Here is a 27,970-nt window from a genome sequence, read left to right as displayed (position 1 = left end):
TGAGGACTGTCTGGAAGTGACGAACAGAGGTGATTTACAGTTTATCGGCATGTAGCTCCCACGGAGGCTTGGCCCTGTTCCCGAAGTGCAATATGTCAGGAGCGGCGTTTTAACGTGAAGCAAAGTACAGGAAAAAAACTCTGACGTTACAGCATCCCTTATGGCATTCATTGTATAGCATCTCCTTGTCTGATTTATAAAACATAATTTATTTTTTGAACTTCTTCCTCTTCAGAGCCTTCCATTCACCTTCCTGTGTGGCCAGGCTGTTAAAAAGCTGCTTCACTTTTCGTTTTCTTTCCGCATCCCTTTAAAAAAAAAAAAAAAAGCCCATTTTTGGATACTTTTTGGAGGACATCTTGCCCTTTTTCCTATCTGACCCAATAGCAGTTCACATCCGCGTGGGGCCTGCAACTCCACCCAGGACAGATGGAGGACAAGTGAGGGGAGCAGGCCGCCTGGCCTGCCCTCACCCCGGCCCAGCACCCACACCAGCACCTGCCAGACCCCGTCACCCCTCACCGTTCCATGATCTCTGAGAGCTGCATCCGAGCCAGGAACTGGTTGTCCTTGCGGATCTCCCGGACGGCACCTTTAAATTCTCGCTTGTGCTTGTGGATCAGTCTCTTCCTTTCCTGCTCCTCCTTTGTGCAGCCCTGCTTCTTCCCAAACTCGAGGCTGAAGGTGCAAGGTGCAAAGCCGGCCTTGAGGGCGCAGGGTCTGCGCACTCAGAGCCTGCCAGGCCTCCGGTCAAGGCTGCCCCCAGCCACAGCCCCGGACTCCCCAGGCCCCTCTAGGGCTGGGGTGCTGGGGGGGCCTCCGTACTCACACTTTGACCAGCCGGGGGGTGAATAGTTTCAGCGGCACCGGCTTGCTCTTCTCACAGACCAGCGGCCAATACTGCTTCGGCTGCTTTTCCATTTCCGTCAAAATGCTCCGACTCAGCTCCTGACGTGAGAAAAGCTGACGCCACTGGGCCTGCCCACCGTGGCCTCCGGAGCTCCTCCCTCCAGGCCGCCCCTTCCCCTGGGCCCGGCGGCTGCAGGTGCAGAGCCACTGTGCCCAGAAGGCCCGGCTCTCACAAAGCTTCCAGCTTCCTGCAGCGTCCTCATGGCATCTGGTCTGGCGGGACTTCAGACCCACAGACCCATCGAGCAACAGAACAGAACGGTCTCTCCCAGAGGAACGTGGGGAGCACACGATGGGGACCAGCCCATTTGTACACAGGGGAGCCCCCAGGCCAAAAGGCAGGTGCCCTTCACGGCTTCCTGTCACCTGGTGCAGGGCAGTGGGACCATCCTCAGAACCCGAGTGACCTGGGAGGGGCGCGGGGCCTGGAGCCGCTGCCCAGATTGATGGAGGCGGCCGGCCTTGATTCCTAGTGCTGGAACCCCCGTGACAGAAACGCCCACCAACCTGCCCCAACTCCGGGACACGGCCGTGCCAGGGAGGCCTCACCTGGAGCTCGGGCGGGCAGCTGCGGGCAGCCAGGTGCTCCATCAGGAGGGCTCGCAGGGGCTGCACGATATCGTGGAAGGAGGGCAGGGCGCCATAGGCGGTCACACAGCGCTGCACCAGAGCCAGGCACACGGCCAAGCAGGACAGCCTGCAGGGGTGACACCCGGCCTCAGGGTAACAGGAAGGGCGGGCCCCTCCCCATCACCAACAAAGCCCATCATCTTGGCAAAGATGAAAACCTTCTACTCATGGGCCTGGGCCGCCGGACCCTGAGGTCAAACATCTGCCCTGGGCAACGGCTGCAGCCGTCCGGCCAATGGGATCAGGAGTTAAAGAAAACATCCTGCTTCCCTGAATAGGAAAGAACATTGCAGGAAATGCAGCAACAACTTGGAAAGAGTACTCAGTGTTTTGTTTTTTTTTTTAAACAGAAGAAAATCAAAGTTTAGTAACACATATACATTTCTTGGGAGAGACCCAAGAAAACTGACTCACTCACTACAATGGCTGGAGCCCTCATCTTAAATAAACCCCGTTGTAGTTTTTAAATTACTAAAACTATTTCCAATATCAAGCAGATATACTTTGAAAATAACATTCTGGGAAGTTATTTTTTCATGGAAAAAAATGGCCATCAGGATGTGAACAGACATTTCTCCAAAGATTATGAATGGACAATAAGCACATGAAAAGATGCTCATTACTAATTATTAGGGAAATCAAGTCAAAATCATAATGAGATACCACCTCATACCCATGAGGATGGCTACCATCAAAAATCCAGAAATTACTAAGTGTTGACAAGGATGTGAAGAAATTGGAACCCTCATACGCTGTTGGTGGGAATGTAAAATAGTACAGCTGTGGTGGAAAACAGCATGGAGGTTCCTCAAAAAATTAGAAATAAAACTATCATCTGACCCAGCAATTCCATCTCCGGGTATAAACCCAAAAGAAGTGAAAGCAGAAACTGGAATAGATACTTGTACCCCCATGTGCATAGCAGCCTTATTCAGAATAACCAAAAAGTGGGAGCAACCCAAGTGTCCACTGATGGATGAATGAATAAACAAAATGTGGTCCATCCACACAATGGAGTATGATTCAGCCTTAAAGAGGAATTAAGTCCTGACACCTGCTACACATGGATGAGCCTTGAGGACATTATACTCAGTGAAATAAGTCACGAAAGGACAAATGCTGTGTGATTCCACTTATATGAGGTGCAGCAGAGGAGTCAAATCCACAGACAGGAGGACGGTGGGGCTTGGGGTGTGGTGTGGGATTAGTCTCTAACAGGGACAGAGTTTCAGTTGGGGAAGGTAAGTTCTGGAGGTGGAGGGTGGTGACGGTTCCGTAACAGTGGAAATGTACTTAAGATGCCACCGAACCATACATTGAAAAATGGTTAAGATGGTAAATGTTATCTGCATTTTAACACAATAAATAAATATCAACAAAAAAATTCGAATAACCATAATTTTTTTAAAAAATCAGAGAATGGAAGGACTTACAAGAAAAAGTCCTAGCCCCCTCATTCTACTTCTACTACAGACTGAAGGATGTGACCCCAAAGAATTCCCTTTTTGAAACCTAACCCCTAATGTGGTGGTATTTGGAGGTGATTATGTCTCCCAGTCCAGGAACACAGATGTGTTTCCATTTATTTATGTCTTTGTTAATTACTTTCAGCAATGTTTTGTAGTTTTCATCATACTAGTCTTCCACTTCCCTGGATAAGCTAATTCTTTTTTTTTTTTTTTTTTTTTTGCTGTACGCGGGCCTCTCACTGCTGTGGCCTCTCCCGTTGCGGAGCACAGGCTCCGGACACACAGGCTCCGCGGCCATGGCTCGCGGGCCCAGCCGCTCCGCGGCATGTGGGATCCTCCGGGATAGGGGCACGAACCCGTGTCCCCTGCATCGGCAGGCGGACTCTCAACCACTGCGCCACCAGGGAAGCCCGATAAGCTAATTCTTAAGTAATTTTATTCCTTTTGATGCTATTGTAGATGGAACTGTTTTTGAAATTTTCTTTCAGACTGTTCACTGTTTGTGTGTAGAAATACAACTGACTTTTGTACATTGACTCTGTATCCTGCTACTTTGCTGAATTCATTTATCAGATCCAATAGCTCTTCTGTGGAACCTTTAGGATTTTCTACATATAAAATCATTTCATCTGCGCACAGAGATAACACGGGTGCATCTTCAAGGCTGGGTGCTGGGTCACGTCTGGCTCCCAGCCTGGCCTCTCTGAGGTCTAAGCTGGCGCCACGGCCCAGAGCCCCGGGCCCGCACATACCTGGTGTGGTTGGCCTCTGTCTCAGTCTGGGCTTTCAGTCCTCCTGCCCACTGGAGGGGGAGGCTTCTCCTGTGCCACGTGGCCACGGCCGCCTCGTCAGAAACCAAGAGCAACTCCGAGTTCTTCCCAAGTGCTCTGAAAGGGTGCACCAGAGTGTAACCTGGATTCCAAGTGGGACAGGGACAGAGTTGGCCTCTGAGGCTACCGGGCTCGCAGGGCAGGCTCTGCAGGGTGAAGCCTTTGGAAGTTAATTTTAACAAACATGCACTGCTTACCACCAGAGACAAGCGACAGCTTTGACGGGTGCTTGGGCCAAGTCCAAGCACAGACCAGGCCCCTGCCCTCGTGGGCAGACTAGACTGAGTGTCAGTAAGAAACGACAGACAAAGAAAAAGCAGAGGAGGGTGAGGCAGGTTTGTCAGGAGAGCTGGGAGGGTGGGACAGGGTGCAGAGTTCACCAGGCCAGAGAAAGCCCGCTCCAGAGACCCAGGGAGCGAGCAGGACTTAAGCCCGCCGTCACTCAGAGGAGCAGTTGAAGCAGACGGAAGGGACTGCCGGGGAGGGCGTCAGGCCGGGCGTGGTCCAGGCACGGCAGAGTGGGTGGTGGCTGGGCAGAGGGAGGGGGGCGTACGGGCGACAGCCAGTCTGCTGGCCAATCCCGACTCCAGCGTCCAGTGCCCTCCACCGGGGCCCCTCCTCCAGCACTGCAGCCACCCTGATGTCTCCCTGGGGTGTGGCTGCACCCCCGTGCCCATCCCCACGGCTGGCAGAGAGGAGCCTGCAGCGTTGGGCTCAGGGAAATCGGGCAAGAGCCACACGCAGGCAAGTGTCCATGTGAGGTTACGAGGGGAAAGCGGAAGGGCAGGGAAGGAAAAAGGAGGCCGGGAAAGCAGACCCTCTAGACACGGAGGAGCGAGGGGACAAAGGTGGGCAGCTCCTGGAGGGCGAGGGAGCCGTGAGTGGGCGGAAGTGAGTGGGCGGAAGCGTGGGGAGGAGTGTGGGCATCCTGTGTGGGCAGGGAAGGGGAGGGTGTCATGGTTCAGAAAAGCAACAACTGCTGAAACCCCCCCCTCAGAATACTGCTGTCCACGATCTCCTGCCAACATTCAGAACATCGTAGGAACTCCAGGAGCGGTGCTGCCGACTAGAGATACACCGCGAGCTACGCAAGTGCAAGTGTCCTTGTTGCCACACAAAACGAGTAAAAACAAAAAGGTAAATCTTAATGGATGTATTTTATTTACCCTCCCCCCCCCAATATTATTTCGACACACAGTCAATATAGTAAACCGCAGTATTTTATATATTTCTGGTAGTTAGTCTTGCCATCTGGGGGGTACTTTACACTAAGCTCAGACTCCCCACACATGGAAATGGGCTACTGTGCTGGACAGATAAAAGTGGGATACTGATTTTTTTCAAAATGTGGGTATATACACACATCCACACAGAGGGAAAAAAGGATGCTACTCTGGATGATAAGACTTGAGATTTTTTTGTCTTCTTTCTAACTTCCCCATATCCTAAGCTTTCTACAATGAATACCAATTACTATTAAAAGTCTTAAAATTTCTAAAGTACAATATATTTGAAAACACTACCTCAAATCAACTCACCTTGGCTCTGCTTGTTGGGAGTTGCGATGTAAAGAATCCCAACAAGAAAATTGATGAGCTCAGGTATGAACCTCTGGGACAGAGACACATAGTCCAGGAACACGCAACACACGAAGAGCCCCTTCACCACGTCTTGGAGGGACTGGATGGGACACTGGCAAAGGAACACAGGGCACAGTGTCCACTTGGGAACAACATTCGGAACACCGCGCCAGGCACATGTCCTGGCTTCCGCGGGGGCCACAGGCCCCGACCTTCCTCTGCACGGAGGGGAGCACAGCCCCACACGGCAGGGTGGAGGCACGTGAGATGCAATCCGGCAAAGAGCTCTGTGATCGTAAGGTCCCACCCTCTCGTAGTGGAACACTGATAATTACCACAGCAAGTGGGCACTGATCATATGCTCCCTCAAGGAAAACAGAACTATCTGGACTTTTAAAGCCAAAAGGGGAACAGATCAGAGACGATGCTCTCATGCGCTTTCTGGGGTCACGCCCTCTGCCACTCGCCCGGGAGCTCTGGGAAGGAGCTGCTACGCAGGCCTCGTTGACGAGCCTTTCTTACTCCTGCCCCCAAGGAGGGCCAGTCTCCACAGCCCCGCTCAGCCCCAGGGAGGGCCAGTATCCACGGCCCCGCTCAGCCCCAGGGAGGGCTGGCTCCGATGGGGATGTCCTGACGTACCTTGGTTAGCAGCTGGCTCAGACACAACAGCGCAGGCGTGACCACCGGATGCCAGAAGTCAGAGGTTGGAAACAATATCCCAGCAATTTTCAAGTAAATGAGCTGGAAAGAAAGCGCCATCACACGGGTTGAAGAAGGGAAACACACAACCTGACGCATATCTTTGGGCTGTTCTGCAGAAACTAAGACCACCACCCACCGAGGATGTTGACTGCAGGCTGCCCACGAGCACTAGACCCCAGACGGGTGGGAACCAAATGGCGATTACTGAGATTTCGGAAACATCACCCTGTCACCTCACCACCAACCACTCAGAAGAAAGTCCACGAGCTGATCACACACCCTGTGACCTTCACCCTTTATGGTGCCTTTAAAACCCCTCCCCTGAAGGCCATCAGGGAGTCCGTGTCTTTTGAGCACGAGCTGCCTGTGCTCCTTGATGGGTGCCTGCAGTAAACGCTGTACTTTCCTTCCCCACAACCCGGCGTCAGTCGGTTGGCTTTGCTGTGCGCTGGGCAAGGGTGGACCCCAATTTGGTTCAGTAACAACATCAACTCATGAATCCTCATGCCAGCCTATGTGACAGGTACCACTGAGCCATCACTACCGCCTACAGCCGGGAGAGAGGCCAGGCCCACACAGCCCAGGACTGAAGCCCGGGCAGCCTGCCAACCCCCCTGGCCTCCCCACTACTCCTCGCCGGGAACAGGCTCCGGGGAGGCAGGCTGGATACCCTCTGCCACAGCTTGGGCACCCACCTACCCCAGGTCACACAGAGAAAGGGGCTGAGGCCACGGACACTGGCTCAGGTGCCTTCCTGAGGAGTCTACTGACCCATCAACATAAAGCTGAACTTTTTTTTTTTTTTTGTGGTACGCGGGCTCCTCACCATTGTGGCCTCTCCCGTTGCGGAGCACAGGCTCCGGACGCGCAGGCTCAGCGGCCATGGCTCACGGGCCCAGCTGCTCTGCGGCATGTGGGACCTTCCCGGACCGGGGCACGAACCCGTGTCCCCTGCATTGGCAGGCGGACTCTCAACCGCTGTGCCACCAGGGAAGCCCTAAAGCCAAACTTTTAAGTTCCTGCCAGTTGCCGTTAGTTCATTTCAACCCAAAGACCAGAAAATGGAACGGACTGAGCAGTACTTCTTCAGTGACCAGAGCTGACGACACGGCCCACGGCTGTCGTGAAACGGTCAGAAACCTGAGAGAGGTCAGAGGTCGCTGTGCACAAGCAGGTGAAGCAACCAGCCCACAGGTCCTCAGGAAAACACACCCTGGGTTTGCCATCAAGACTAAACACGGCACCGTTCACTGAGAAGTCAAACCAGAAACTTTGCTCCTGAGCACACGTTAGCTAGTTGTTAACAGGTCAGCAGTCCTTCCAGGCCTGGCCGTGTGCCCTCCAGATGGCTGCGGAGGCTCTGGGGCAGACCACCCTCTTGAAGCCCCCAGCCCCTGTGCCATGGCAGCACACTGGACAGCTGGTGGCCGCAGGTCAACGGCCGGATGAGACACGCCCCTGGCTTACCACGTCCAGGCCCGGGAAGGTCGCCCGGCCTGTGGTCTCAACCATTCCTTCCATGTCGTGCATGGCATCTCGGAGGACAAATTTCACGGCGCTGCTTGCAGCTTCAGGAAACATCTGGCAAAGGTTATACAACTGCCTGTTCATCAGAGACATAAGTCGGGGAGAATGTCCGTAGGTAACAAAAACATAGAAAACCCCCTCAAACCACCCACGTTTATCATCTTCCTGTGAAGCCACCTGCCAACTGAGCTAGAGCTGGAAGCCCCTGGATGAATGCACTTTTCCTCTTACTGACACCTGGCTGTCCGTCTCGGTGATCCAGGTAGTTTTTCTAATAGTGTTTTATAATAACCTATATTCATTTTCGCTATTTGCTAAGAACCTGGTCATAACTTTTCAGTAGTGGTGGCAGAAGTAGCTCTGTTTATATAAGTAACAGCACGGGGAGCATATTCTAAGGGCCAGACGTGGCTGACAGTCCTGAACCCAGTGATGCCTCACAAGCACTCCTGGGGGCAGAGGCTGGCACGGGGCGGAGGGGTGTGCAGGTGGCCAGCCCGAGGGTACCACCAGGCACCTGCTCTCACGGACCCTCCCAACTCAGCACCCTGCCCGCTGTGCCCTGCTCCAGCCACCACGGGGCCAAGAGCCACCATGCTTTCACGGGGGCCTGGTGCAGAGCCCGGCCCGGAGCCCCCGCGCAGGACAGCAGCAGGCGGGCGAATGAAACAGAAAATTAGCCGTCAAATATAAATAAACCTGAAGGGGCCCTACTGTCTTAAAGTCGATTCGTTTGCAGTTAAAAACAGGTCCCATCTCTAGGGCGATGGGAGCAACACGTCAACACGACTTAGGAGCAGGATGGCGTACGGAAATCACCGCAGCTGTGCGAGCTGTGGGCCCATTTGCAAGGCTGCCTTAATAACTCCGAAGTTATTCTATGACTTTACTAAAAGGCACAAAATTTGTTCAACTCAGCCCCACGTTCCAGATAACGCACCCTGTTTTCACTTACACAACCAATTTATTGATTCCGCTGAGGTCTGCTGGATCACTTGTAGCCAAATCTCCGACGTATTCCAAAAGGAAGCCAAACAGTTTCTGTAGGAACAGGGTTGGGGCCAGAGCTCAGGGCTAAGCCCAGAACGGAGCTGCGGCACAGGACGCCCTGCCCCCTGTGCCCCCGCACTGGGTGGGGCGAGGGCCTCAGGGCCAGCAATGGGGGCGTGTGACCCAAAGGCAGGCACAGGAGCGAAGAGCACAGGGTCCGGGCGTGTGCTGCCTCGGCCAGCAGGTGACACCTCAGCCCTAGACCAGGAGCGCGCCTGGCCGGGCGCCTCGTTCGGTAAACGTGCGGCCTTTATGCAAGAGGACGAGGCACATTCCTAGCTACGTATTTCCCCAAAGCCTGGCTTTGCTGCGTGACGGGTGCGCGCGATGGACTCAGTGTAAACTGAGGTTAACAGCTCGGCCTCCTCCTGGGCCTGCCGTGGCCCTGGAGCTGACGCACATCCAGGCCTGGCTCTCTGCCCCCCATCCCGCACCCCACCGTGAAATTTCGCGGCCGTAAGCACGGGATGCACTTCGGGACCACCAGCTTCACGGTTACGATGCCCACACAGACCAGGGCTCTTCCCTGACACTCCCAACACTGCAGACAAACGACTCCAGCATACTTCTAGTTTTGCTTTGTTTCCCACTGCGAGACTTGGATGGTTGCATTTCTGAATTCTCTCCACAACCAAAAGCTGCTCTTCCATCGATCTTCCCAACAATAAAGACTTCAATTCCTCGTAGGATTCGGGAGCTATCAAAAAAAATACAAAACACACGCCACGCTTAACTTGTAAAATGAGAATTACATTTCTGGTAACGGAGATAAAAACTGAACACAGGGCCTCCCTGGTGGCGCAGTGGTTAAGAGTCCGCCTGCCGATGCAGGGGATACGGGTTCGTGCCCCGGTCTGGGAGGATCCCATATGCCGCGGAGCGGCTGGGCCCGTGAGCCATGGCCGCTGGGCCTGCGCATCCGGAGCCTGTGCTCCGCAACGGGAGAGGCCACAACAGTGAGAGGCCCGCATATCGCAAAAAGAAAAAAAAAAAAAAAAAAAAAAAAAACTGAACACAAATTAAATAATAGAACTTCTTTTACTTCACCCAAAGAAATACTTCCGCCTATTTTATAGAAACACTCCTTTTGTGTAATTACCACACCGCTTCCAGCGTGTGCCTGCGTGCCCGCCAAGGGTGAGGCTCGAGGAAACTGGGCTGCCTGCAACCAGCCTCGACGAAGAGACGACCCCAAGCTCCCCTCTAGGCGGAATCCCGCCAATGCCCGAGACGGAGAGGGCGGAGGGGACAAGGCGCGGGTGGGGTGGCCGCTGGGACCGTTCAGAACAGGCTGGAGCTGGAAGGAGCCCCGCGAGCAGAGCAGTGTCACGCCTGAGACGCCCCCGGCAGCCAGCTCCACCCGCCGGTTCAACCGCTCTGGAAACACCCTTAAGTCGCAGGACAGCTTAGGCCTGCGGACTGGAACTAGATGGGGTGTCTGCACGTGGGACAGAGCAGCCCACCGTGTGCTACGTGCCACGTCACGAGGCCTGAGCCCGGCTCCGCGGCCACCCTTGCCCACAAAGGGCCGACTTGTCAAGTGGCAGGGACCCCTGCTGGTGGCCTGCAGAACTGCTGCAGTCACACAGCAGAGGCTGACGTGCTGCCCAGAGCACTCGGGTCAGATCCCGGGGGCGTCGCGGAGAAGGATGACCGTGCCAGTCTGCCAGCCAGGACAGCACAGACGGGCTGTGCCTGTGTGTCCAGGCCCGTACCCTGTCCCACTCCATGACGCAGCCCGTGAGGCAGACGCCGCCAGGTCACTGCAGTCACTCCCCGGTTGTCTGTCTACCTGCGAACGTATAGGGCAGCTTGGCCCTGGCAGCCTCCCGGTCATCAGTTGTCGATCGCTCCCCAGGGTTCGGAGGCTGCTCCTCCTGGGTCCTCTTGCTCCCGTCCTTGCTCTCCACGTCAGACTCCAGGCCCGAGGGGCCATCTGGGCCATCACTCTCCTCTGGGTCCCCCTCGCTCAAGCCTTTGCCCTCTTCCTCTTCGCTCTCACTGCTGCTGGCTTCCCCGCTTGGCTCGTCCTCAACGTTCATCTTTCCATCCTGGGAACAGAACGTGGGAACCAGGGGCATCACTCCTCGGGACAGCAGCTGGCACAGCCTGTGACCGTGTCTGAGGGCTGTGCACACGCAGACGCTTTATGCTACTTGTCTGCTAGGAACACGCGGCCCGGTGCTGCGCTGTCCACGGGCGTGGGGCCTCTCTCCCACCTCCTTCGGGGCTGCTACATGTCACGGGGCTAAAGGCCTGGGAACCGCAGTCCCCACACCCTGCCGCCAGGACTCTGGGCAGGGCTTGTCTCTGTCGGGGAGTGGCGGGGGTCCAGGATGCGGAAGGCGCCCCAGTGGACAGGCTCCAGCTGCTGTGAGTGTCTGACAGCCCTGCTGCTCATGGGGCTGGGGAACAGGTGGGGCTTCCTGGCATGTGGGCTGCACGCGGAGGTGGTGGGACCTCCACATCAGAGGGTGACCCCTGATAACTCCCCCAGATAACCCAGTGTTTTGCGAGCACCCAGTTTCCCGTCTTGGAACCCTTTCTGCTCGAGACCCCTGGCCTTCTCCTATCTTCCTGCCCTGAGCGGGGCCGACGCTCTGAAAGGGGAGACAAGTATAGAGCTAAGGGGGCTCGGGAATGAAAAACCTCACCAGCTTTAGAAAGAGCCACAGAGAAACTGTTTCTAAGAAGACTCACAATTTCCACCTGTGGTAAACCTAGCAAGTGAAAAACCAGGAAATGTGTTGCTTTAAATTAAAAAAAAAAAAAAAAGGAAACGAAGGCAAACATCTTACTTTGTAAGAAAGCAAACGCCTATCATCTTTGTCTAGTACGAAGCCATCACTTAAGTCATCCGCCGACGTGTGTTTTGGTCTCTTAATATGTTCATCCTCCTCCTTTCCAAGCATCCTCCGGAGTCTTTCAGCCTGAGCAGGAAAGACAGAAAAGCTGTCTGCTGTGCTGTGAGCACATGGCAGGGACGCACGCTCCAGGTTCCCTCGGCCGTCACAGCTGCTTCAGGCCTGCCTTCTGCTTTCAGTCTTCAACCAGACATGCAAAACCTTGGCAAGCATCGTGTGGAAGACTTATTTAACAAAAATAAAAATACTGCGGCAGAAATATGTTCCCGTCACAAGGAAGGAAAAGCTGTTACCCTGAGGGCTTTCTGGCCAAATGATGGTGGCCAACTGTCAGCTTCACTCACCACCAGGCCCCAGAAGAGGAACAGGACACTTTACACTGAGGTCTGCATGCCATTTAACAAGCAGGTCAGCTACTTTGTCCTTTTGAACCATGCAACGGCCACAGGAGACGGCCCACGAGGTGGGTACTGAAAAGGCCAGATGCATGACAGTACGCCTCCACTTCATTTTTGTTTTGTAACGTAAGGAAATTTAAAAAACCTTTAAGAGAAAAGAGGTGAGAAGGTAGTGCGCTATATCGCTAGCAGCTGTTCTGAGGCAAAGGCATTAGAAAGAAAGTCATTTTAATTTGTTATATTGGGTATTATCTGCATTGTTTTTTCCTTTTATAGTTAAAAAAAAAGTAAAACAAACTTGTTTAGAGACTAAAAAGATTCCACTGGTAAAACACAAAACACCTCCAGCCCATCGAACACAACAAGGTGGAAAGGGCCTTTCCGGGTCGTAGCAGCTTCCCAGAGGGGCCCTGCCCCTGCCCCTGCCCCGCCCCCTTGACACCTCCAAGCACTTGAGCCGCTCCCGCTCCTCCTGGGCCAGCTCCTCCTCCGTCTTCATCCTGTTAGAGGGCGGCGCTTTCATTTCAAAGCCGAGCTCACGAACCATCATGTCGTACGCGTCAGGCTAAGGCAGAAGAAGAAATTGTTTTTTTAAAGAAAAGACCTGCATAATGAGTTTCCTGCACATCCCAGTCGTGGCTGGACATCTTTACGGAAGAAGCTAAACCACGGCCTTAGTCTTTTCTTCTTGTGTGACAGAGGCCTGTTCTAATCAGTCTCGAGGACGCCTTTAGGTCATATACAACTATTTGCTCCTCGAAAATTCTCCAAGTATATCTGCTTTAAGAAAACTAAACCTTGGGCTTCCCTGGTGACGCAGCAGTTGAGAGTCCGCCTGCCGATGCAGGGGACACGGGTTCGTGCCCCAGTCCAGGAAGATCCCACATGCCGCGGAGCGGCTGGGCCCGTGAGCCATGGCTGCTGAGCCCGCGTGTCCGGAGCCTGTGCTACGCAACGGGAGAGGCCACAACAGTGAGAGGCCCGTGTACCACAAAAAAAAAAAAAAAAAAAAAAAAGGAAACTAAACCTTGCTCATCTAGGCATTAAGCCCCCCAAATGGGATTTTGGGGGAAGCAACAGTAAGGTCGACTCACAGATGTGCAGATGGCCACACGGCAAGGTAATCTGGTGAAATCCAAGTATTTTCTAGAAACCAGCAACTCAAACGAATGCACCTTCTCTGACAATTTAGACTAAAAGCAATGTGATAGGAACCAAATATTGTCCAGAGGGAAAAATAAGTAAACGTATATATCAATACACATACCAAGTCTTCTCATACCAAGAAACAAGAAACAACCATTTACTTTCATTATTCTGGAGTAGATAGTGAAGTAACTTTTAGTCTATTTCCACCCTGATGTAACACACGTCAGATACCTCAATATAAAAGTTTAATAGAAAACTTAAGTCCTAAAAGGGAGAACAGATGTCTGGCTCCCCCTCTTCTGCAGAGAAAGGCTGGGTCAATGGTCGTGAGCCCAGGCTGCCTATGAAGTGCTGGCCCCACCTTGGGTTTCTCCTTTCCACCTCTGCTCTCGGATTTGGGTGTTTTACGGGCCAGGAGAGTCTGGATTTCTTTCCAGTCTTGGTCTAGCTTCTCTGTGAGTTCAAGGGCGTCTTCTCGTTGAACCTGTCTCTCCCTCTGGGGAAAAAGAACAGAAGGCACCCCATTACTGCCAGCCTCCAGCAGACGTCCAAGCCCCACTGGACAACTGCTCAGCCTAACATGCTGACAGGGCAAGAGACCACGAGAAATTAGCATCTCAGGATCCCATCATGCAGAACGAATTTCCTGCTGTAAAACTGCTCTTCTAGATGCTCTGAGCAGTTTGCCGTTAGCAAAAGCAGTGATGTTTTGCGACTCTTGATATGTGCCAAAACACTAAAACCAACCCTCCCCCAAAACCAAAACCCCAAGAAACCATCAGAAGTACATGCTTGGGGCTTCCCTGGTAGCGCAGTGGTTAAGAATCCGCCTGCCAATGCAGGGGACAGAGGTTCGAGCCCTGGTCCGGGAAGATCCCACATGCCATGGAGCAACTAAGCCCGTGCGTCATAACTACTGGCCTGCACTCTAGAGCCCGTGTGCCTAGAGCCCATGCTCCGCAACAAGAGAAGCCACCGCAATGAGAAGCCTGCCAACTGCAACGAAGAGTAGGCCCTGCTCACCACAACCAGAGAAAGCCCGCGTGCAGCAGCAAAGACCCAACGCAACCAAAAATAAATAAATAAATAAATAAAATTTTTTTAAAAAAGGAAGTACATGCTTGATGAAACTTAAAATGCATTTTGTATTCCTATTCAAAGTGAATACTTTTATTAAATTCATAGAAAATATTAAATACAGCTTAAAAATGCACAGGGAGAAAAACCCTGAAACCCTTTAGCAGCGTGTCTTAGGACGGTGCTGCTCCACGTCGAGAACGTTAACGGACGCACCTTCTCCTGCTTTGACTTGACGATGAGCTCCTCAATCAGCTCTTTGCGTGACTTTGGCTGCTGCCCCTCCTCGCCTTGCTGTTGAGAGGTCTTCTTGTGAAGCAGCCCACCACCTCCTCCAAAATGGGCTGCCGTCAACTCGGCTGCAGACAGAGAGCAGAAAACCCCTCTGTGAAGCCAGGCCCGGCTGCGAAGTGGGTTTTGCAGTCGCTCTGCCGTTTCTCCAAGCATGGTCCTGAGAGCGGACTCCACGTTTAAGAGAAAACTCTCACCCACGGCAGGTGAGACTACAGGCACAGCGACACAAACCCCCAAGAGGAGCCCCTCCGAGAAAACCCAGAGGCATAAAAAGACCAAACGGGGCCTCCCTGGTGGCGCAGTGGTTAAGAGTCCGCCTGCCGATGCAGGGGATACGGGTTCGTGCCCCGGTCTGGGAAGATCCCATATGCCGCGGAGCGGCTGGGCCTGTGAGCCATGGCCGCTGGGCCTGCGCATCCAGAGCCTGTGCTCCGCAACGGGAAAGGCCACAACAGTGAGAGGCCCACATACCGCAAAAAGAAAAAAAAAAAAAAAAAAAAGAAAAAAAAAAAGACCAAACGGCTGTGATCCAAGTGACTGGAAACACCAAGAACCTGTTTTCCAATGGGTTAACGTCTCACGGAAGATGGACAAACACAGCAAACTAGCTCGCACCTGAGTCCTAAGAGGGCGTGTCCAGGACCAGGGCCACTTCACACCCTCCCTGGGTCTCACAGAAAGTCCCAGGAGCAGGGGGCGGAGCCAGCTACTAGAGTCACTGATTCCTAGGCTGCCCGAGCTACCAGGGAAGAAGAGAGAAACAAAACACTGGGAATCATCGATTTTGGAATAGAAAGAAACTTTTAAAAAATCCAATTTCTTGGAAGAGAAAACAGAGGCTTAGACGCTAAGCAACTGACTTCAGATCTCATCCGGTAAGAGAAACAGCTCCTGCCTGTAGCCCTCTAACCCCGTCAGGCCCACACCTCGCCATCTGCGCTGAGCTCTCCGCGCCTGCGCTCCTCCACCCCCATCATGCCTCCTTCTGGAAGCTGCTCTCGCACCCCCTGCAGTGGACTCTGGCCCGATTTAAAAGCCAACACCCACTCCTCTGGGCAGCAGCTCCCTCCTCCAGGGAAGGCTGTCTGTGGACTCGGGCCCCCACTGCCCTTCTGATGCCTCCCCTGGGCTGACAGGTACCCCAAACAGCCCTGCGCATCCTGCTTCCTCTCCACCTCCCGCGCCTACAAGAGAATTTCAGGAAGACCTCTTGGCCTGCCCTAGCCAACTCTGTCCTTCCTCACTCAAGTCCCTCCAGCTCCCGTTCCTGAGTAAAAGCCAAAATCGTTCCCATGGTCCCAGCCCACCTGTCTGTACCATCGCCCCCTCCAGTTACCAGGCTCCCGGCTGGTCCCAGACCGTGACACCACCAGAGGCCTGCACGACCGCCACCTCCTTCGTGACCCTAATCAGGACTACCTGGCGTGTCCCAGACCGCCCTGACTTCATTTCCCCCACAGCACTTCTACTTCCGAAAGGCCTGCGGGATTTAGTTATTATTTAGTTTATTGTCTGGGTCTCCCCAGAAAACTGAGCTTCTGGTAGGTTTTAGTCACTGCTATTTCCCCAGAACCAAGAGCACTGCCTGGCACATACACCAGTATTTGTTGAATAAATGAATCAGTAAATGAGTGATTCCTCTGCTTCCTGCAAAGCTTAGCATATTAGAAAACACTATCATTTAGCATTCTACTAATTCAAGATTGTTTACAATATTTTCTGAAAATAAAAATTTACAAAACATTAACTAACGAGGTGGTATTATACAAAAGATTCCAAAAAGGATTCTCGGAGAAAAGAAAAAAAAAATCCATCAGTGTGTTTATATTGATAGGATTTAATTAGAAAATTAGGGTTGATTTTTAAGATGAAATTCTCCTAATCTAGGAGAACATATAAATTATGTAATTGAACAAAACAGAATGTTTCCTAATGATTCATTTTAAAAGGTACGGCAAGTATATTTATTTTCAAATATAAGAGGTTACCTGGAAATGTGCAAGTCACCTGGATTCTGATGAGCTCATACTAAACATCAGAGGATAGGAAACCTCAAATAAACAGTTGAGTCCCTAGGACCCAACACCTGGCAGAATGGGAATCCAACTTCTCCTCTAGTCAGCCAACCGTCACAGCCTACCGTACCAACGAGGCCGACACCTTGTGATCAACGACCAGGCCGCCCAACGTGAAGGTGCCACGGCAGAGTCCCCTTCAGTGACAGTGAAGGTGAACACATTTAAAGCGAGGTGTGCATAAAAAGTCCTGAACGATGGAAAGTGTGAAGAGGAAGGCCCTCAAGATGAACTATGTTCCCTCCTCAACCACGAAGCCTCAGCAGAGGTGTGGCCACCTCCCGGTGCTGTGGACAGAACCACGGGCCACCCTAATTCCTAGGCCTTCTGCCCCCCCATCACCCAAATACCAAAAGGCAGTCATGGGTTAACGGCTTGGCTTTCCACACACCAGAAAAACTGCTGAGTCGGTTTCAGTTTTGTGCAGCTTTGTTCTGAAGATGCTGAATAGAGGGTATTCTAACTCATAAAGATGCGAGCTTACGACATGACCCCGACTTTATAAAAGGGCCCAAGGTGACCAGACCTGAACTGAGTCCTAACTCAGTTCAGTTGTATATCAGTGTTAACTAATGCCACAGTTTAATCCCCTTCATTATTATCTATAAATAAGAAGCTCAGGACTTCCCTGGTGGCCCAGTGGTTAAGAATCCGCCTGCCAATGCAGGGGACACGGGTTCAAGCCCTGGTCTGGGAAGATCCCACATGCTGTGGAGCAACTAAGCCTGTGCGCCACAACTACTGAGCCTGCGCTCTAGAGCCCACGAGCCACAACTACTGAGCCCACATGCCACAACTACTGAAGCCCGTGCGCCTAGAGCCCGTGCTCTGCAACAAGAGAAGCCACCACAATGAGAAGCCTGCGCACCGCAACAAAGAGTAGCCCCAGCTTGCCGCAACTAGAGAAAGCCTGTGCACAGCAATGAAGACCCAACGCAGCCAAAAATGAAATAAGTAAATAAATAAATTTTTAAAAAGAAATTAAAAAGCTCAATGTTACTTCCCCCACAAAACTGTCATAAGCGGTTCCAGAGTAAACAAAGACTAAAAGAACTAAGTAAACACTGTTAGTACACACATTGGGTCAGAACTGGTAACAGTGGTAGCAAAGCACTGTGGGTTAGTACAGAAGAGCTGTGCTAGGGGTCAGTGAGGTGGGTTTTACCCAAAACTCTGACTCACGGGTTGGACAAATCATACTGTTTCTCTGAGCTCACGGGTAAAACGAGCTGGGGTGAAGTTCAAACAAGAGGAGGGACACTGAAGTGCTTTCTGTGATAGACAGAAGGTTGTCTGTCTATCTTATCTACATATACACATTCTTAAAGATCTACACCCGCATCTTCTAGGTGTCCAAGCAGGGCAGAAAGAATGTCAGTGCTAAGCAGACTGCCCCTGACCCCAGGCCTCACCCGACAGCACTCCTCGGTCCTCGGCATCACTGTCACTATCGACAATGTCGTTATGCTTTTCAATGTCTGCCAAAGACTGGCCGTAATGAGTTAGTTCTTCATCTTCATTTAGGTTGTAGATGCTTTTTTTTTCGTGTTGTCGCTGACAGAATAGAAAAACTGAAAATCGGTCTCCTAAAATTTCCACATCCATTTAACATCAAAAAAAGAATGATTTTTTTCCCCATTTTTGTGCAATGTGACAATGTAGCTTTAAGATTATTCTGGGTCATTTGAACAATGATTCGGATATAAACAGAACCCACAGAAGGTAAATAAATCAATGGGCCACCCTAAGGCACTGGGAAATCGTGCAGCTCTACCCACCAGGAATGCTCCACAATCCAGACCCAGTTGAAGGCAGCAGTGTAGTCCAGAAACCCAGGATGCATCACTGCCGGGCACTCTGGTTAAGATATTTATCCACCTAACTAGTATGTGCAAGAGGCTGCTTCCCCCTTGGTCTGACAGGCAAGATACACGATTGAAGACCCACCCACTGTGCACTCACAAAAGTATAAACAAACAAGGGGGAAACGGCCTTCTCTTTGTATTTGACTTCTATGTAAAACTACAGCAAAAGACTGTTTTCCATACCTGTTGTTCCAGAGCAAACCTCTTCATCATCTTCTCCTCCGGGCTTATGTTGCTATTGTATTCTCCAAAGCGTTTATCTCTAAATACGTTGGACTTATCCCTTTCTTTGTATTCCTTTAGCAAAGTCTGGGTGCGCTGAAAAACAGATCATAGAACAATCTCTCACTGGTCCTGGCAACTCTGAGCTCTGATGGCCTGGCAGTCTTAGTCCCCAAAGGGGAGGTGCTTCCACAAGGGGACACAATGCTGGCTCTAATGAACTGGAAAATGCCATTTTCTACGCCTCAGGCCACTGAGACACACAGTCCAAAAAAGGCCAATCTACTGGCTGGAAAGACTGATCTCAATTACCGAGGAGAAACTGGGTCGCTGCCATACAATGGCAGCAAAGAGGACGATGTCTGGAACCCAGGGAATTCTCTAGGGTGTGTGTTAGTACTTCCATGCCTAATACCAAAGGTTAAAGTAAAATGACGGCAACCAAGAAAAAAGCAGAACAATCGAGCAGAGGTCACTCCACCCAGGTGAAGAAGCCAGAGGAGTTCAGGTTCTAGCTGAGTAAGGGAAGCAGGGAACAATGATCTGAAAGGCCATTTATGTCAATGACGACGTCACGATCAATTACAGACACAGACTGCAGCAGCATTGCCTATCTTCTCTTTGCTTGTTATATACGTGCCATTATGTATATATACAGTCAGTCTTTGTTATTTGCAGATTCTGTATTTATGTATTTGTCTATTGGTAAAATTTACGTGTAGCCGCAAACCAATACTCTCAGCACTTTCTGGGTCATTCATGGACATGCATGTGATGCCCAGGAGGTGCAGTCAAGAGTGAGGACTCAAGGGCTTCCCTGGTGGCACAGTGGTTGAGAGTCCACCTGCCGATGCAGGGGACACGGGTTCGTGCCCCGGTCCGGGAAGATCCCACATGCCGTGGAGTGGCTGGGCCCGTGAACCATGGCCGCTGAGCCTGCGCTCCGCAACGGGAGAGGCCACAACGGTGAGAGACCCGCGTACCGCAAAAAAAAAAAAAAAAAAAGAGTGAGGACTCAGAATCCCACCAGCTGCACCACTTGCCAGCGAGGACTCTGGGAAGCGCCTACAGCCTCACCTGTAAAAAGGAGAGAATGTTAGTTCCTACCTCAGGCTCTTAAGGAGAAATGAGAAAACTGAGGCTTACGTGATAAAGGAAACCATGTCTATTCTGGAGCCCATGCAATCCCCATCCCCACATCTGCCCCCCCAAGCCTGCCCTGGGGTGTGTGATGCAGGGGTGCATCGGAGTCGGCTATAAGTTTGTCTTGTCTACTACTACTGCCAGCTCCTTGCAATAAGGACGATGTTTGATTCAATTCAAAGATCAATTGGGGGGACTTCCCTGGTGGCGCAGTGGTTAAGAATCTGCCTGCCAATGCAGGGGACATGGGTTCGAACCCTGGTCCGGGAAGATCCCACATGCCGCGGAGCAACTAAGCCCGTGTGCCACAACTACTGAGCCTGCGCTCTAGAGCCCATGAGCCACAATTACTGAGCTCACATGCCACAACTACTGAAGCCCGTGCACCTAGAGCCCGTGTGGTCTGCAACAAGAGAAGCCACCGCAATGAGAAGCCTGCGCACCGCAACGAAGAGTAGCCCCCTCTTGCCACAACTAGAGAAAGCCCGTGTGCAGCAACAAAGACCCAAGGCAGCCAAAATAAATAAATAATAAAATAAATAAATTTATATATAAAAAAAGATCAACTGGATTACATGCTGTGGGACAGAACACAGATTATGAGCCCATGAAGGCAGGGCCAGGTGTTACTTTACCTTTACCTCTCCACCTGCTAGAACACAGCTTAAACGTAAGTGCTCAGTGGCACATAAAGGCTTCACAGGTGTCCAAACCCAGTGCAAACCCCAGCCTTTACCAGCTGTGTGACCTCGGGAAATTTACTTGACCTTTATGTGCTTTAATTTGTTCACTAACTTACTAATGTCTCCTCCTCAGAGTAACAATAAATATCGTTAAACAAACCAATGAGCATGTCTCAGAAGCTGCATAGAGAATGCCACCCGAACTGAATTTCAAAGCACAGAATACTCTGGAACCGTAAGCACAGGAAAGCTATGAGACTTTCCAAGAAGGCAGCATTTCAGTTACCCTGCAAGGGACAAGGTTGTGCGCTTCAAAGGAGCGATACATTCCTTCTTCAAACATCTACTGAGCATGCCATGTAATCCCCTATCTTGTCCCTAACCAGCAGAGCTCAAAGTCTCAACGAGAGCAGGTTGTAAGAGGTTCGCACAGGGGCCGCGGCAGCGCGGAAATGATGAACTCTGCCTGAGCTGGACTTGTGTGTGGGTCTCCAAGGAGGGACGTCGGTTTTGCAGGGGAATGTCGTCCCCGCCCACGCAGAGGCAGAGGCACGAAGATGAAAACAGTCCAGCTGACACATGGCATACACGATACACGACGTCTCACTGCTCCAGGCACTGTCCCGAGGACTTTAAGTGGACGCTTCCCATCCTCCCGGCAGCCCTAGGATGTACGTACCACCATCATGGCCGATTTACAGAAGGGGAAAAGGGCACCGGGAAGTAAGTCCGTAGCTCGCCCAAGCCTGCCGGCAGCCCCGCGGTGCCGCAGGGGTTCGAGGAGCAGGGCCGTGGGTGGTCCCGGCCGGCAGGCGGGGCCGGGGGGACCCACACCGTAGGGCCCGGCGCCCCGCTCACCTTCTGGAGGGCCCGCGCGCGCGACACCCCGGGCAGCCCCACGTCGTGGCGCGTCTTCCTGCCCAGGACCTGGAACTTCTGCCGGTTGACTTTCACCTCGAACGGGTTGGCGCTGGGCCTCGCCCGGCCGCCCCGCGCGCCCGCTGGGGCCCCGGGAGCCTTCCCCCGCGCTCCGGCGGACCTGGCCTTCCCCATGGCAACACGCGCTGCACCTCGGGGCGCTGACGAGGAGGTGGCAGCCAGAGCGCGGGCTCCCTCCGGAGACACGCGCGGCCCAGCAGCCTAGGAGTGCCGCCCCCGTCTCGCGGTAACTGAGCCAGCGAGACGTAGGAACTTTGGGTAAAATACTGACACGCCCCGCGCTCAGCTTACCCGCCCGCAGGCTGAGCGACTACAACTCCCAGCAGGCCGTGCTGGCGCCCCACCGCCTCCGCCCCGCGCGGGGCTTTCTGGGAGCGGTCCTGGCCCGCGCGGTACCGCCCTATCCTCCAGGTCCGCGGAGCGCAGCGCTCTGGCTCCCTCGTCTGGGAAGCCGTTGGCCGGAACCGTCGCCGCCGGGGGATGGTTCCCCGACCAGTGAGCCCCTCCCCGGGCGATGGGGCCGACAGCCCGGGCCACGGCGCGGCGGGGGTGACCGCGGGGACCCGGCCCGCCCCCTCCTGGGCTGCAGCCCCGGGTCCTGAGGGCGAGGCGTCGCGGCGCCGGCAGCGTCCGACGCGGCGGCGGCGCGGGTGGTGGCCGTGGCGGCGGCGGCGGCAGAAGCAGCAACAGCTGCAGCAGCAGCAGGAGGGCGAGGAGGAGCGGCGGCCCAGTGCAGGACCGGACCTGGCGTTGGGCGAGCGATGCGCGGAGGCTGCCCCGCCGCCGCCCCCGGCCGCCCCCTCGCCTCCTCGCGTCCGTAAAGCCTGGTCGCGGCGGCGGCGGTCGTCAATGGAGCTCGAGAACCTCTTGGCCAACTCGATGCTGCTGAAAGCGCGCCAAGGTGGGTGCACAGCGGCGCCCCGACCCCCGCTGGAGTCCTGATCCCCGTGGAACCCCAGTCCTGCTGGGGAACCCTGGTCCCAAGCAGAACCCCGACCCTGCTGCGGACCCCAGATTTTCTGTGGAATCCGGACCCGGGGTCCGCGCAGCCTCACTCTCAGGAGTGGTCAGTCGGCGAGTGGTCAGCTTGGGCACGTAAAGCTTAAGCCGCCCCGTCCCCTTTCGGCGCCACCGGACCCAAGTGAAGGTGGCCTGTGCTCTGCTCTTGTTAGGGTGAGCTTGTTCCCTGTCCTGCTCTTCCTCCGGAACCTCGGGTCGCAGTGTGGCTTCAGCACCAGGCGAGCCGTGTTCTGTCCCCGAGGGAGAAAGCCGCACCAGCGAGCGAAGCCAGCAAACAAGAACCGTGCCTTTGTGCTCTTTAAAGGACCAAGAAGAAAATCCTGTAAACTAACGTGGGAGACCCTTCCGTTAGTGTTTTTAGAGTGTTATTTTAACATCGATTCTTGGTTTTGAGGTTTGGTGGTGTCTGAGACTTTACGGTGTATGGAGTGGGTTTTAGCCCGATTTAGAGATCGGTTGAGCACGTTAGTTACAATTCACCCTGATAGCAACGTAGAAGCAGCAGTTGGCGCAGCCCTTCTGCTCAGAGACCCCAGGAGTAGAGTTCTCTGTGGAATACCGAGTGTCCCTTCTTCTGCCTCCGGAGAGATGGGAGAGCGAGCAGCAGAGACCACCCATAGTTCTTCCGCGGCTTCCTTCTTAGGGAGTCCGGGTGGGAGCAGCTGCTTCATGTTTGTGCTGGGAACAGCGTAAGTGCCCACCGAAGGATGTATATTTAAGACAACCTGGAAGAAGTGTTGTATGCTCCATCTCCCAGGGCTTCAGGATTCCTGGGCGCCGATGTCAGCCAAGTGGTGCTCCTGGTGACTTGGATGCTGTTGAGAAGCATCAACAAGTTCATCTTGTGATTAGAATAGTGTATAACGTTCTGTGAGAGAAATTAACCTGGAACACAACTATTTCAGATTTGGGGGTTTTGTTTTCTTTTTAAGCTCCCCTCCCCTTCCCGTTTGTATCCCAAGTGCCTTCAAGAGGAAAGGTCTTGATTAGGATTGGCTTGATACGGAGGGAATAAAGCATGTTCAAGTTTGGCTGCAGAGCCTCAGGATTGATAGCTAAGAATAGCTACCGTTAGTGAGGGTTTGCTTTGTCCAGGCATCCTGCTCAATTCTTTATGGGCGTTATCCCAGCTAGTTCCTATGCTTCATTCTCTTGTGAAGCTGGACTTAAAACAATCCTGCTTCATGGTGTTGACAAGGGGACTGCGTGGAATAACGTGGTACAGTGCTTGGCTCTTAGAAAGTGCTCAGTAAATAATCATAGTAGTTGTGGTTGCAGATTTTATTATGTCCAGAGTCATGATGAAAAGCTGGCACTTTAACATTGCAGTTGTGATCATTTAATTGACCTTGAACCTGATTCCTTGTCTCATTCTTAGACTTTCCAAAAGCACAGCTTTTCTCTTCCTGAATCCCCACGTGCAGGAGGTCCTTGAATCTCGTTTATCCTTAAGCTTCGTTATTTCTCTTGTCCATTTCTTTGTCTCTGTCTCCAGTACCCCCTTAGATGGTTCTCGACACCTTGTAAGTTGACTGAGGGCAGTGGTTTCCAGAGCTTCTTCTCTTTTATCATCCCCAATGCTGCTAGAACACTTTCTAAAACACAGATTTGTTTTCTGTTTAAAATTTGGCCCTAGAGCTTCATTCCAGGTCAAGTGCAAACGCCTTAGTTCATCATGGCCCACAGGGTCCTGTCTGACCACTGGCCTGCTCTCCTGTCCTTGTCCACAGCAGCTGAGCGTGTCACACCACTTCACACCTCCAGGCTTTTCTTTTCTGCCTGCAGTCTTCTTCTTCCTTCCTGTTCCAGCTCCAGAGTCTTTTCTGGGGAACGTCCACATTCCTGCAGGAGGCCTGGTCACTCCATCCCTTGAGCTCCATCCCTTGAGCCACTGCTGTGCCCAGGAGGAGCTCTTGCTGCACTGGGCATCCCCAGGGGTAGCTTTGGGTCTCCCCTTCTGTGTCTCCGGCACCCAGCGCTGTAATGGCACTCAGTCTCTTCTCTGCAAATTCCAAATGCTGGCTGAAGGACAAAAGAGCACATCTTAGGAAGTCTCTCAGTACTGGTGATAACCAGAAATTGAAGTTTCAAAATAAGCTATCTTTTTAGACTAGCAGTCTGGAAATAGGGAGCAAAACCTGAGATTTTATTCAACTTTGGGATGTCAGTTGGCTCCATACTTGTAAATGCTAAGTGCTTTTTATTTTGTTTTGAATGAACATTTTTATTGTTTTTATTAAATCAGTATTATTTTATTATTCATTTTTAAAAATTTTTATTGAAGCATGGATGATTTATTGTTGTGTTAATTTCTTATTAAGTCAGGATTAAATGTTTAATTGTATCTGCAGTGCAACCTGTAGGTTCCCTCTCCATGTGTATATGTTCATCACTAGCAAAGACAGCAGGGTCAACCAGAACTAGTTACGAGGTTAGCCAAAGGCCAGGCACGCGTGTTTTTCTTCCAGAAGGTAAATCTTTGTCTCCACCAAATTGAAAGAGAGTCCTAGTTCAAAGGACACAGGACAGTGTTACCTTTGCTGCCTCCTTACTGCTGTGCTAACTAGTCTCACTTCCTGGCAGAGACACTGTGCTATTAGCTTTTGCATTGTAAACCTACATCTCTTTTTCTGAGTGTTGTTTTCAAAAGCAATGTTCCCACATTCACGTGGGCTAAACATGGTGCAGGCTTGTAGGAATGCCTCTCATAGAGCCAAGGACAAAATCAGCTCCACTGCTTCTGTTCTATGTGTTTAAAAAAACATTTCCAAATGACCAATAATTTTTGAAGATCAGAGAATAGAAGGACTTTTGATAAAGAGCCCTAACCTTCTCCATTCTACTCCTACTATAGACTGAATGTTTGTGTCCCTGCAGAATTCATATGTTGAAGCATAATCCCTAGTGTGATTGTATTTGGAGGTGATTAAGTCATGAGGGTGGAGGCCTCGTGAATGCTACGAGTCCCTTTAAAACAAGACCCCAGGGAGCTCCCTTGCCCCTTGTGCCACGTGAAGACACAGAAGACACCATCTATGAGCCAGGAAGCAGGTCCTCACCAGACACCAAGCTGCCAGTGCCTTGATCTTAGACTGTGAGAAATAAATTTCTGTTGCTTATAAGCCACCCAGTCTATGGTATTCCATTATAGTGGCCCAAACAAAGACACCTCCCCAGGTGCAGCCACATTGATTTTTTTCTTGGGTTCTGTTTTAGTTATCTTCCTGATTACTGTTGCGTTTCTAAAGTATAGTGTTGATCAATTCAGACTTTTCTAAGCCTCATGAGGAGATAGCTCACTTAAACCAACTCCATCTTCTTTTCCCTTACCAATATAGTTATATCACTGTTTTTAATCTTGTATTAGTTATCTTTATAACTTAAAAAATTAAGCTTAGGGCTTCCCTGGTGGAGCAGTGGTTAAGAATCCACCTGCCAATGCAGGGGACATGGGTTTGAGCCCTGGTCTGGGAAGATCCCACATGCCGCGGAGCAACTAAACCCGTGCACCACAACTACTGAGCCTGTGCTCTAGAGCCCGCGAGCCACAACTACTGAGCTCACGTGCTACAACTACTGAAGCCCACCCATCTAGAGCCCGTGCTACACAATAAGAGAAGCCACCGCAATGAGAAGCCTGTGCACAGCAACGAAGAGTAGCCCCCAGTCACTGCAAGTAGAGAAAGCCCATGCAGTAACAAAGACCCAACGCAGCCAAAAAAAAAAAACAAAAAAAACAAAAAAAAACCTTAGATTTTTAATTTTTGATTTCTTCTGGTAATGATAATTTTAGCCAAAATGTTTTCCAATAAAAAAGAAAAAGATCCTCAACAAAATACTAGCAAACAGAATCCAACAGCACATTAAAAGGATCATACACCATGATCAAGTGGGGTTTATTCCAGGAATGCAAGGATTCTTCAATATACGCAAATCAATCAACGTGATACACCATATTAACAAATTGAAGGAGAAAAACCATATGATCATCTCAATAGATGCAGAGAAAGCTTTCGACAAAATTCAACACCCATTTATGATAAAAACCCTGCAGAAAGTAGGCATAGAGGGAACTTTCCTCAACATAATAAAGGCCATATATGACAAACCCACAGCCAGCATCGTCCTCAATGGTGAAAAACTGAAACCATTTCCACTAAGATCAGGAACAAGACAAGGTTGCCCACTCTCACCACTCTTATTCAGCATAGTTTTGGAAGTTTTAGCCACAGCAGTCAGAGAAGAAAAGGAAATAAAAGGAATCCAAATCAGAAAAGAAGAAGTAAAGCTGTCACTGTTTGCAGATGACATGATACTATACATAGAGAATCCTAAAGATGCTACCAGAAAACTACTAGAGCTAATCAATGAATTTGGTAAAGTAGCAGGATACAAAATTAATGCACAGAAATCTCTGGCATTCCTATATACTAATGATGAAAAATCTGAAAGTGAAATCAAGGAAACACTCCCATTTACCATTGCAACAAAAAGAATAAAATATCTAGGAATAAACCTACCTAAGGAGACAAAAGACCTGTATGCAGAAAATTATAAGACACTGATGAAAGAAATTAAAGATGATACAAATAGATGGAGAGATGTACCATGTTCTTGGATTGGAAGAATCAACATTGTGAAAATGACTCTACTACCCAAAGCAATCTACAGATTCAATGCAATCCCTATCAAACTACCACTGGCATTTTTCACAGAACTAGAGCAAAAAATTTCACAATTTGTATGGAAACACAAAAGACCCCGAATAGCCAAAGCAATCATGAGAACGAAAAATGGAGCTGGAGGAATCAGGCTCCCTGACTTCAGACTATACTACAAAGCTACAGTAATCAAGACAGTATGATACTGGCACAAAAACAGAAAGATAGATCAATGGAACAGGATAGAAAGCCCAGAGATAAACCCACGGACATATGGTCACCTTATCTTTGATAAAGGAGGCAGGAATGTACAGTGGAGAAAGGACAGTCTCTTCAATAAGTGGTGCTGGGAAAACTGGATAGGGACATGTAAAAGTATGAGATTAGATCACTCCCTAACACCATACACAAAAATAAGCTCAAAATGGATTAAAGACCTAAATGTAAGGCCAGACACTATCAAACTCTTAGAGGAAAACATAGGCAGAACACTGTATGACATAAATCACAGCAAGATCCTTTTTGACCCACCTCCTAGAGAAATGGAAATAAAGACAAAAACACATGGGACCTAATGAAACTCAAAAGCTTTTGCACAGCAAAGGAAACCATAAACAAGACCAAAAGACAACCCTCAGAATGGGAGAAGATATTTGCAAATGAAGCAACTGACAAAGGATTAATCTCCAAAATTTATAAGCAGCTCATGCAGCTCAATAACAAAAAAACAAACAACCCAATCCAAAAATGGGCAGAAGCCCTAAATAGACATTTCTCCACAGAAGATATACAGACTGCCAACAAACACATGAAAGGATGCTCAACATCTTTACTCATTAGAGAAATGCAAATCAAAACTACAATGAGATATCATCTCACACCA

At 51.1% G+C, this 27,970-nt stretch overlaps 2 protein-coding genes across 2 annotated transcripts in view; one reads left to right on the top strand and one right to left on the bottom strand.

Annotated features, from left to right (window-relative positions):
* Window positions 1-146: 146 nt before the first annotated feature.
* On the bottom strand, window positions 147-21,620 carry NOP14 (NOP14 nucleolar protein). Its single transcript, XM_060106719.1, has 18 exons — window positions 21,326-21,620; window positions 18,603-18,737; window positions 17,967-18,108; window positions 14,402-14,544; window positions 13,470-13,604; window positions 12,402-12,524; window positions 11,496-11,627; window positions 10,490-10,748; window positions 9,264-9,394; window positions 8,603-8,688; window positions 7,588-7,723; window positions 6,058-6,159; window positions 5,377-5,530; window positions 3,761-3,920; window positions 1,459-1,606; window positions 830-948; window positions 523-678; window positions 147-308 (listed from the first exon to the last, which is right to left on the bottom strand). The coding sequence occupies exons 1-18, from the start codon at window positions 21,518-21,520 to the stop codon at window positions 209-211; spliced, it is 2,556 nt and encodes an 851-aa protein (XP_059962702.1). The 5' UTR covers window positions 21,521-21,620; the 3' UTR covers window positions 147-208.
* Window positions 21,621-21,827: 207 nt separating this feature from the next.
* GRK4 (G protein-coupled receptor kinase 4) overlaps window positions 21,828-27,970 on the top strand; it is a 73,463-nt gene continuing 67,320 nt past the window's right edge. Inside the window, exon 1 of the mRNA XM_060106707.1 lies at window positions 21,828-22,307. Within this exon, the coding sequence (XP_059962690.1) occupies window positions 21,887-22,307 (421 nt within the window). The 5' untranslated portion in view covers window positions 21,828-21,886. The remainder of the gene's footprint in view (window positions 22,308-27,970) is intronic.

The sequence above is a fragment of the Mesoplodon densirostris genome, chromosome 1 (assembly GCF_025265405.1).
Source record: "Mesoplodon densirostris isolate mMesDen1 chromosome 1, mMesDen1 primary haplotype, whole genome shotgun sequence".
Taxonomy (NCBI): domain Eukaryota; kingdom Metazoa; phylum Chordata; class Mammalia; order Artiodactyla; family Ziphiidae; genus Mesoplodon; species Mesoplodon densirostris.
The sequence above is the reverse complement of the archived record's forward strand: the minus strand, read 5'-3'. Positions and strand labels throughout refer to the sequence as shown.

Bases quoted from the DNA above. Each gene is read 5' to 3' on its own strand.
- NOP14 (XM_060106719.1), bottom strand. From the start codon at position 21,520: ATGGGGAAGGCCAGGTCCGCCGGAGCGCGGGGGAAGGCTCCCGGGGCC. The intron at 9,395-10,489 runs GTAGACAGACAA...TTTTTTTGATAG, and splicing joins GCTGCCCTATACGTTCGCAG to CTCCCGAATCCTACGAGGAA. The intron at 949-1,458 runs GTGAGGCCTCCC...TTCTCACGTCAG, and splicing joins GCTGCCCGCCCGAGCTCCAG to GAGCTGAGTCGGAGCATTTT.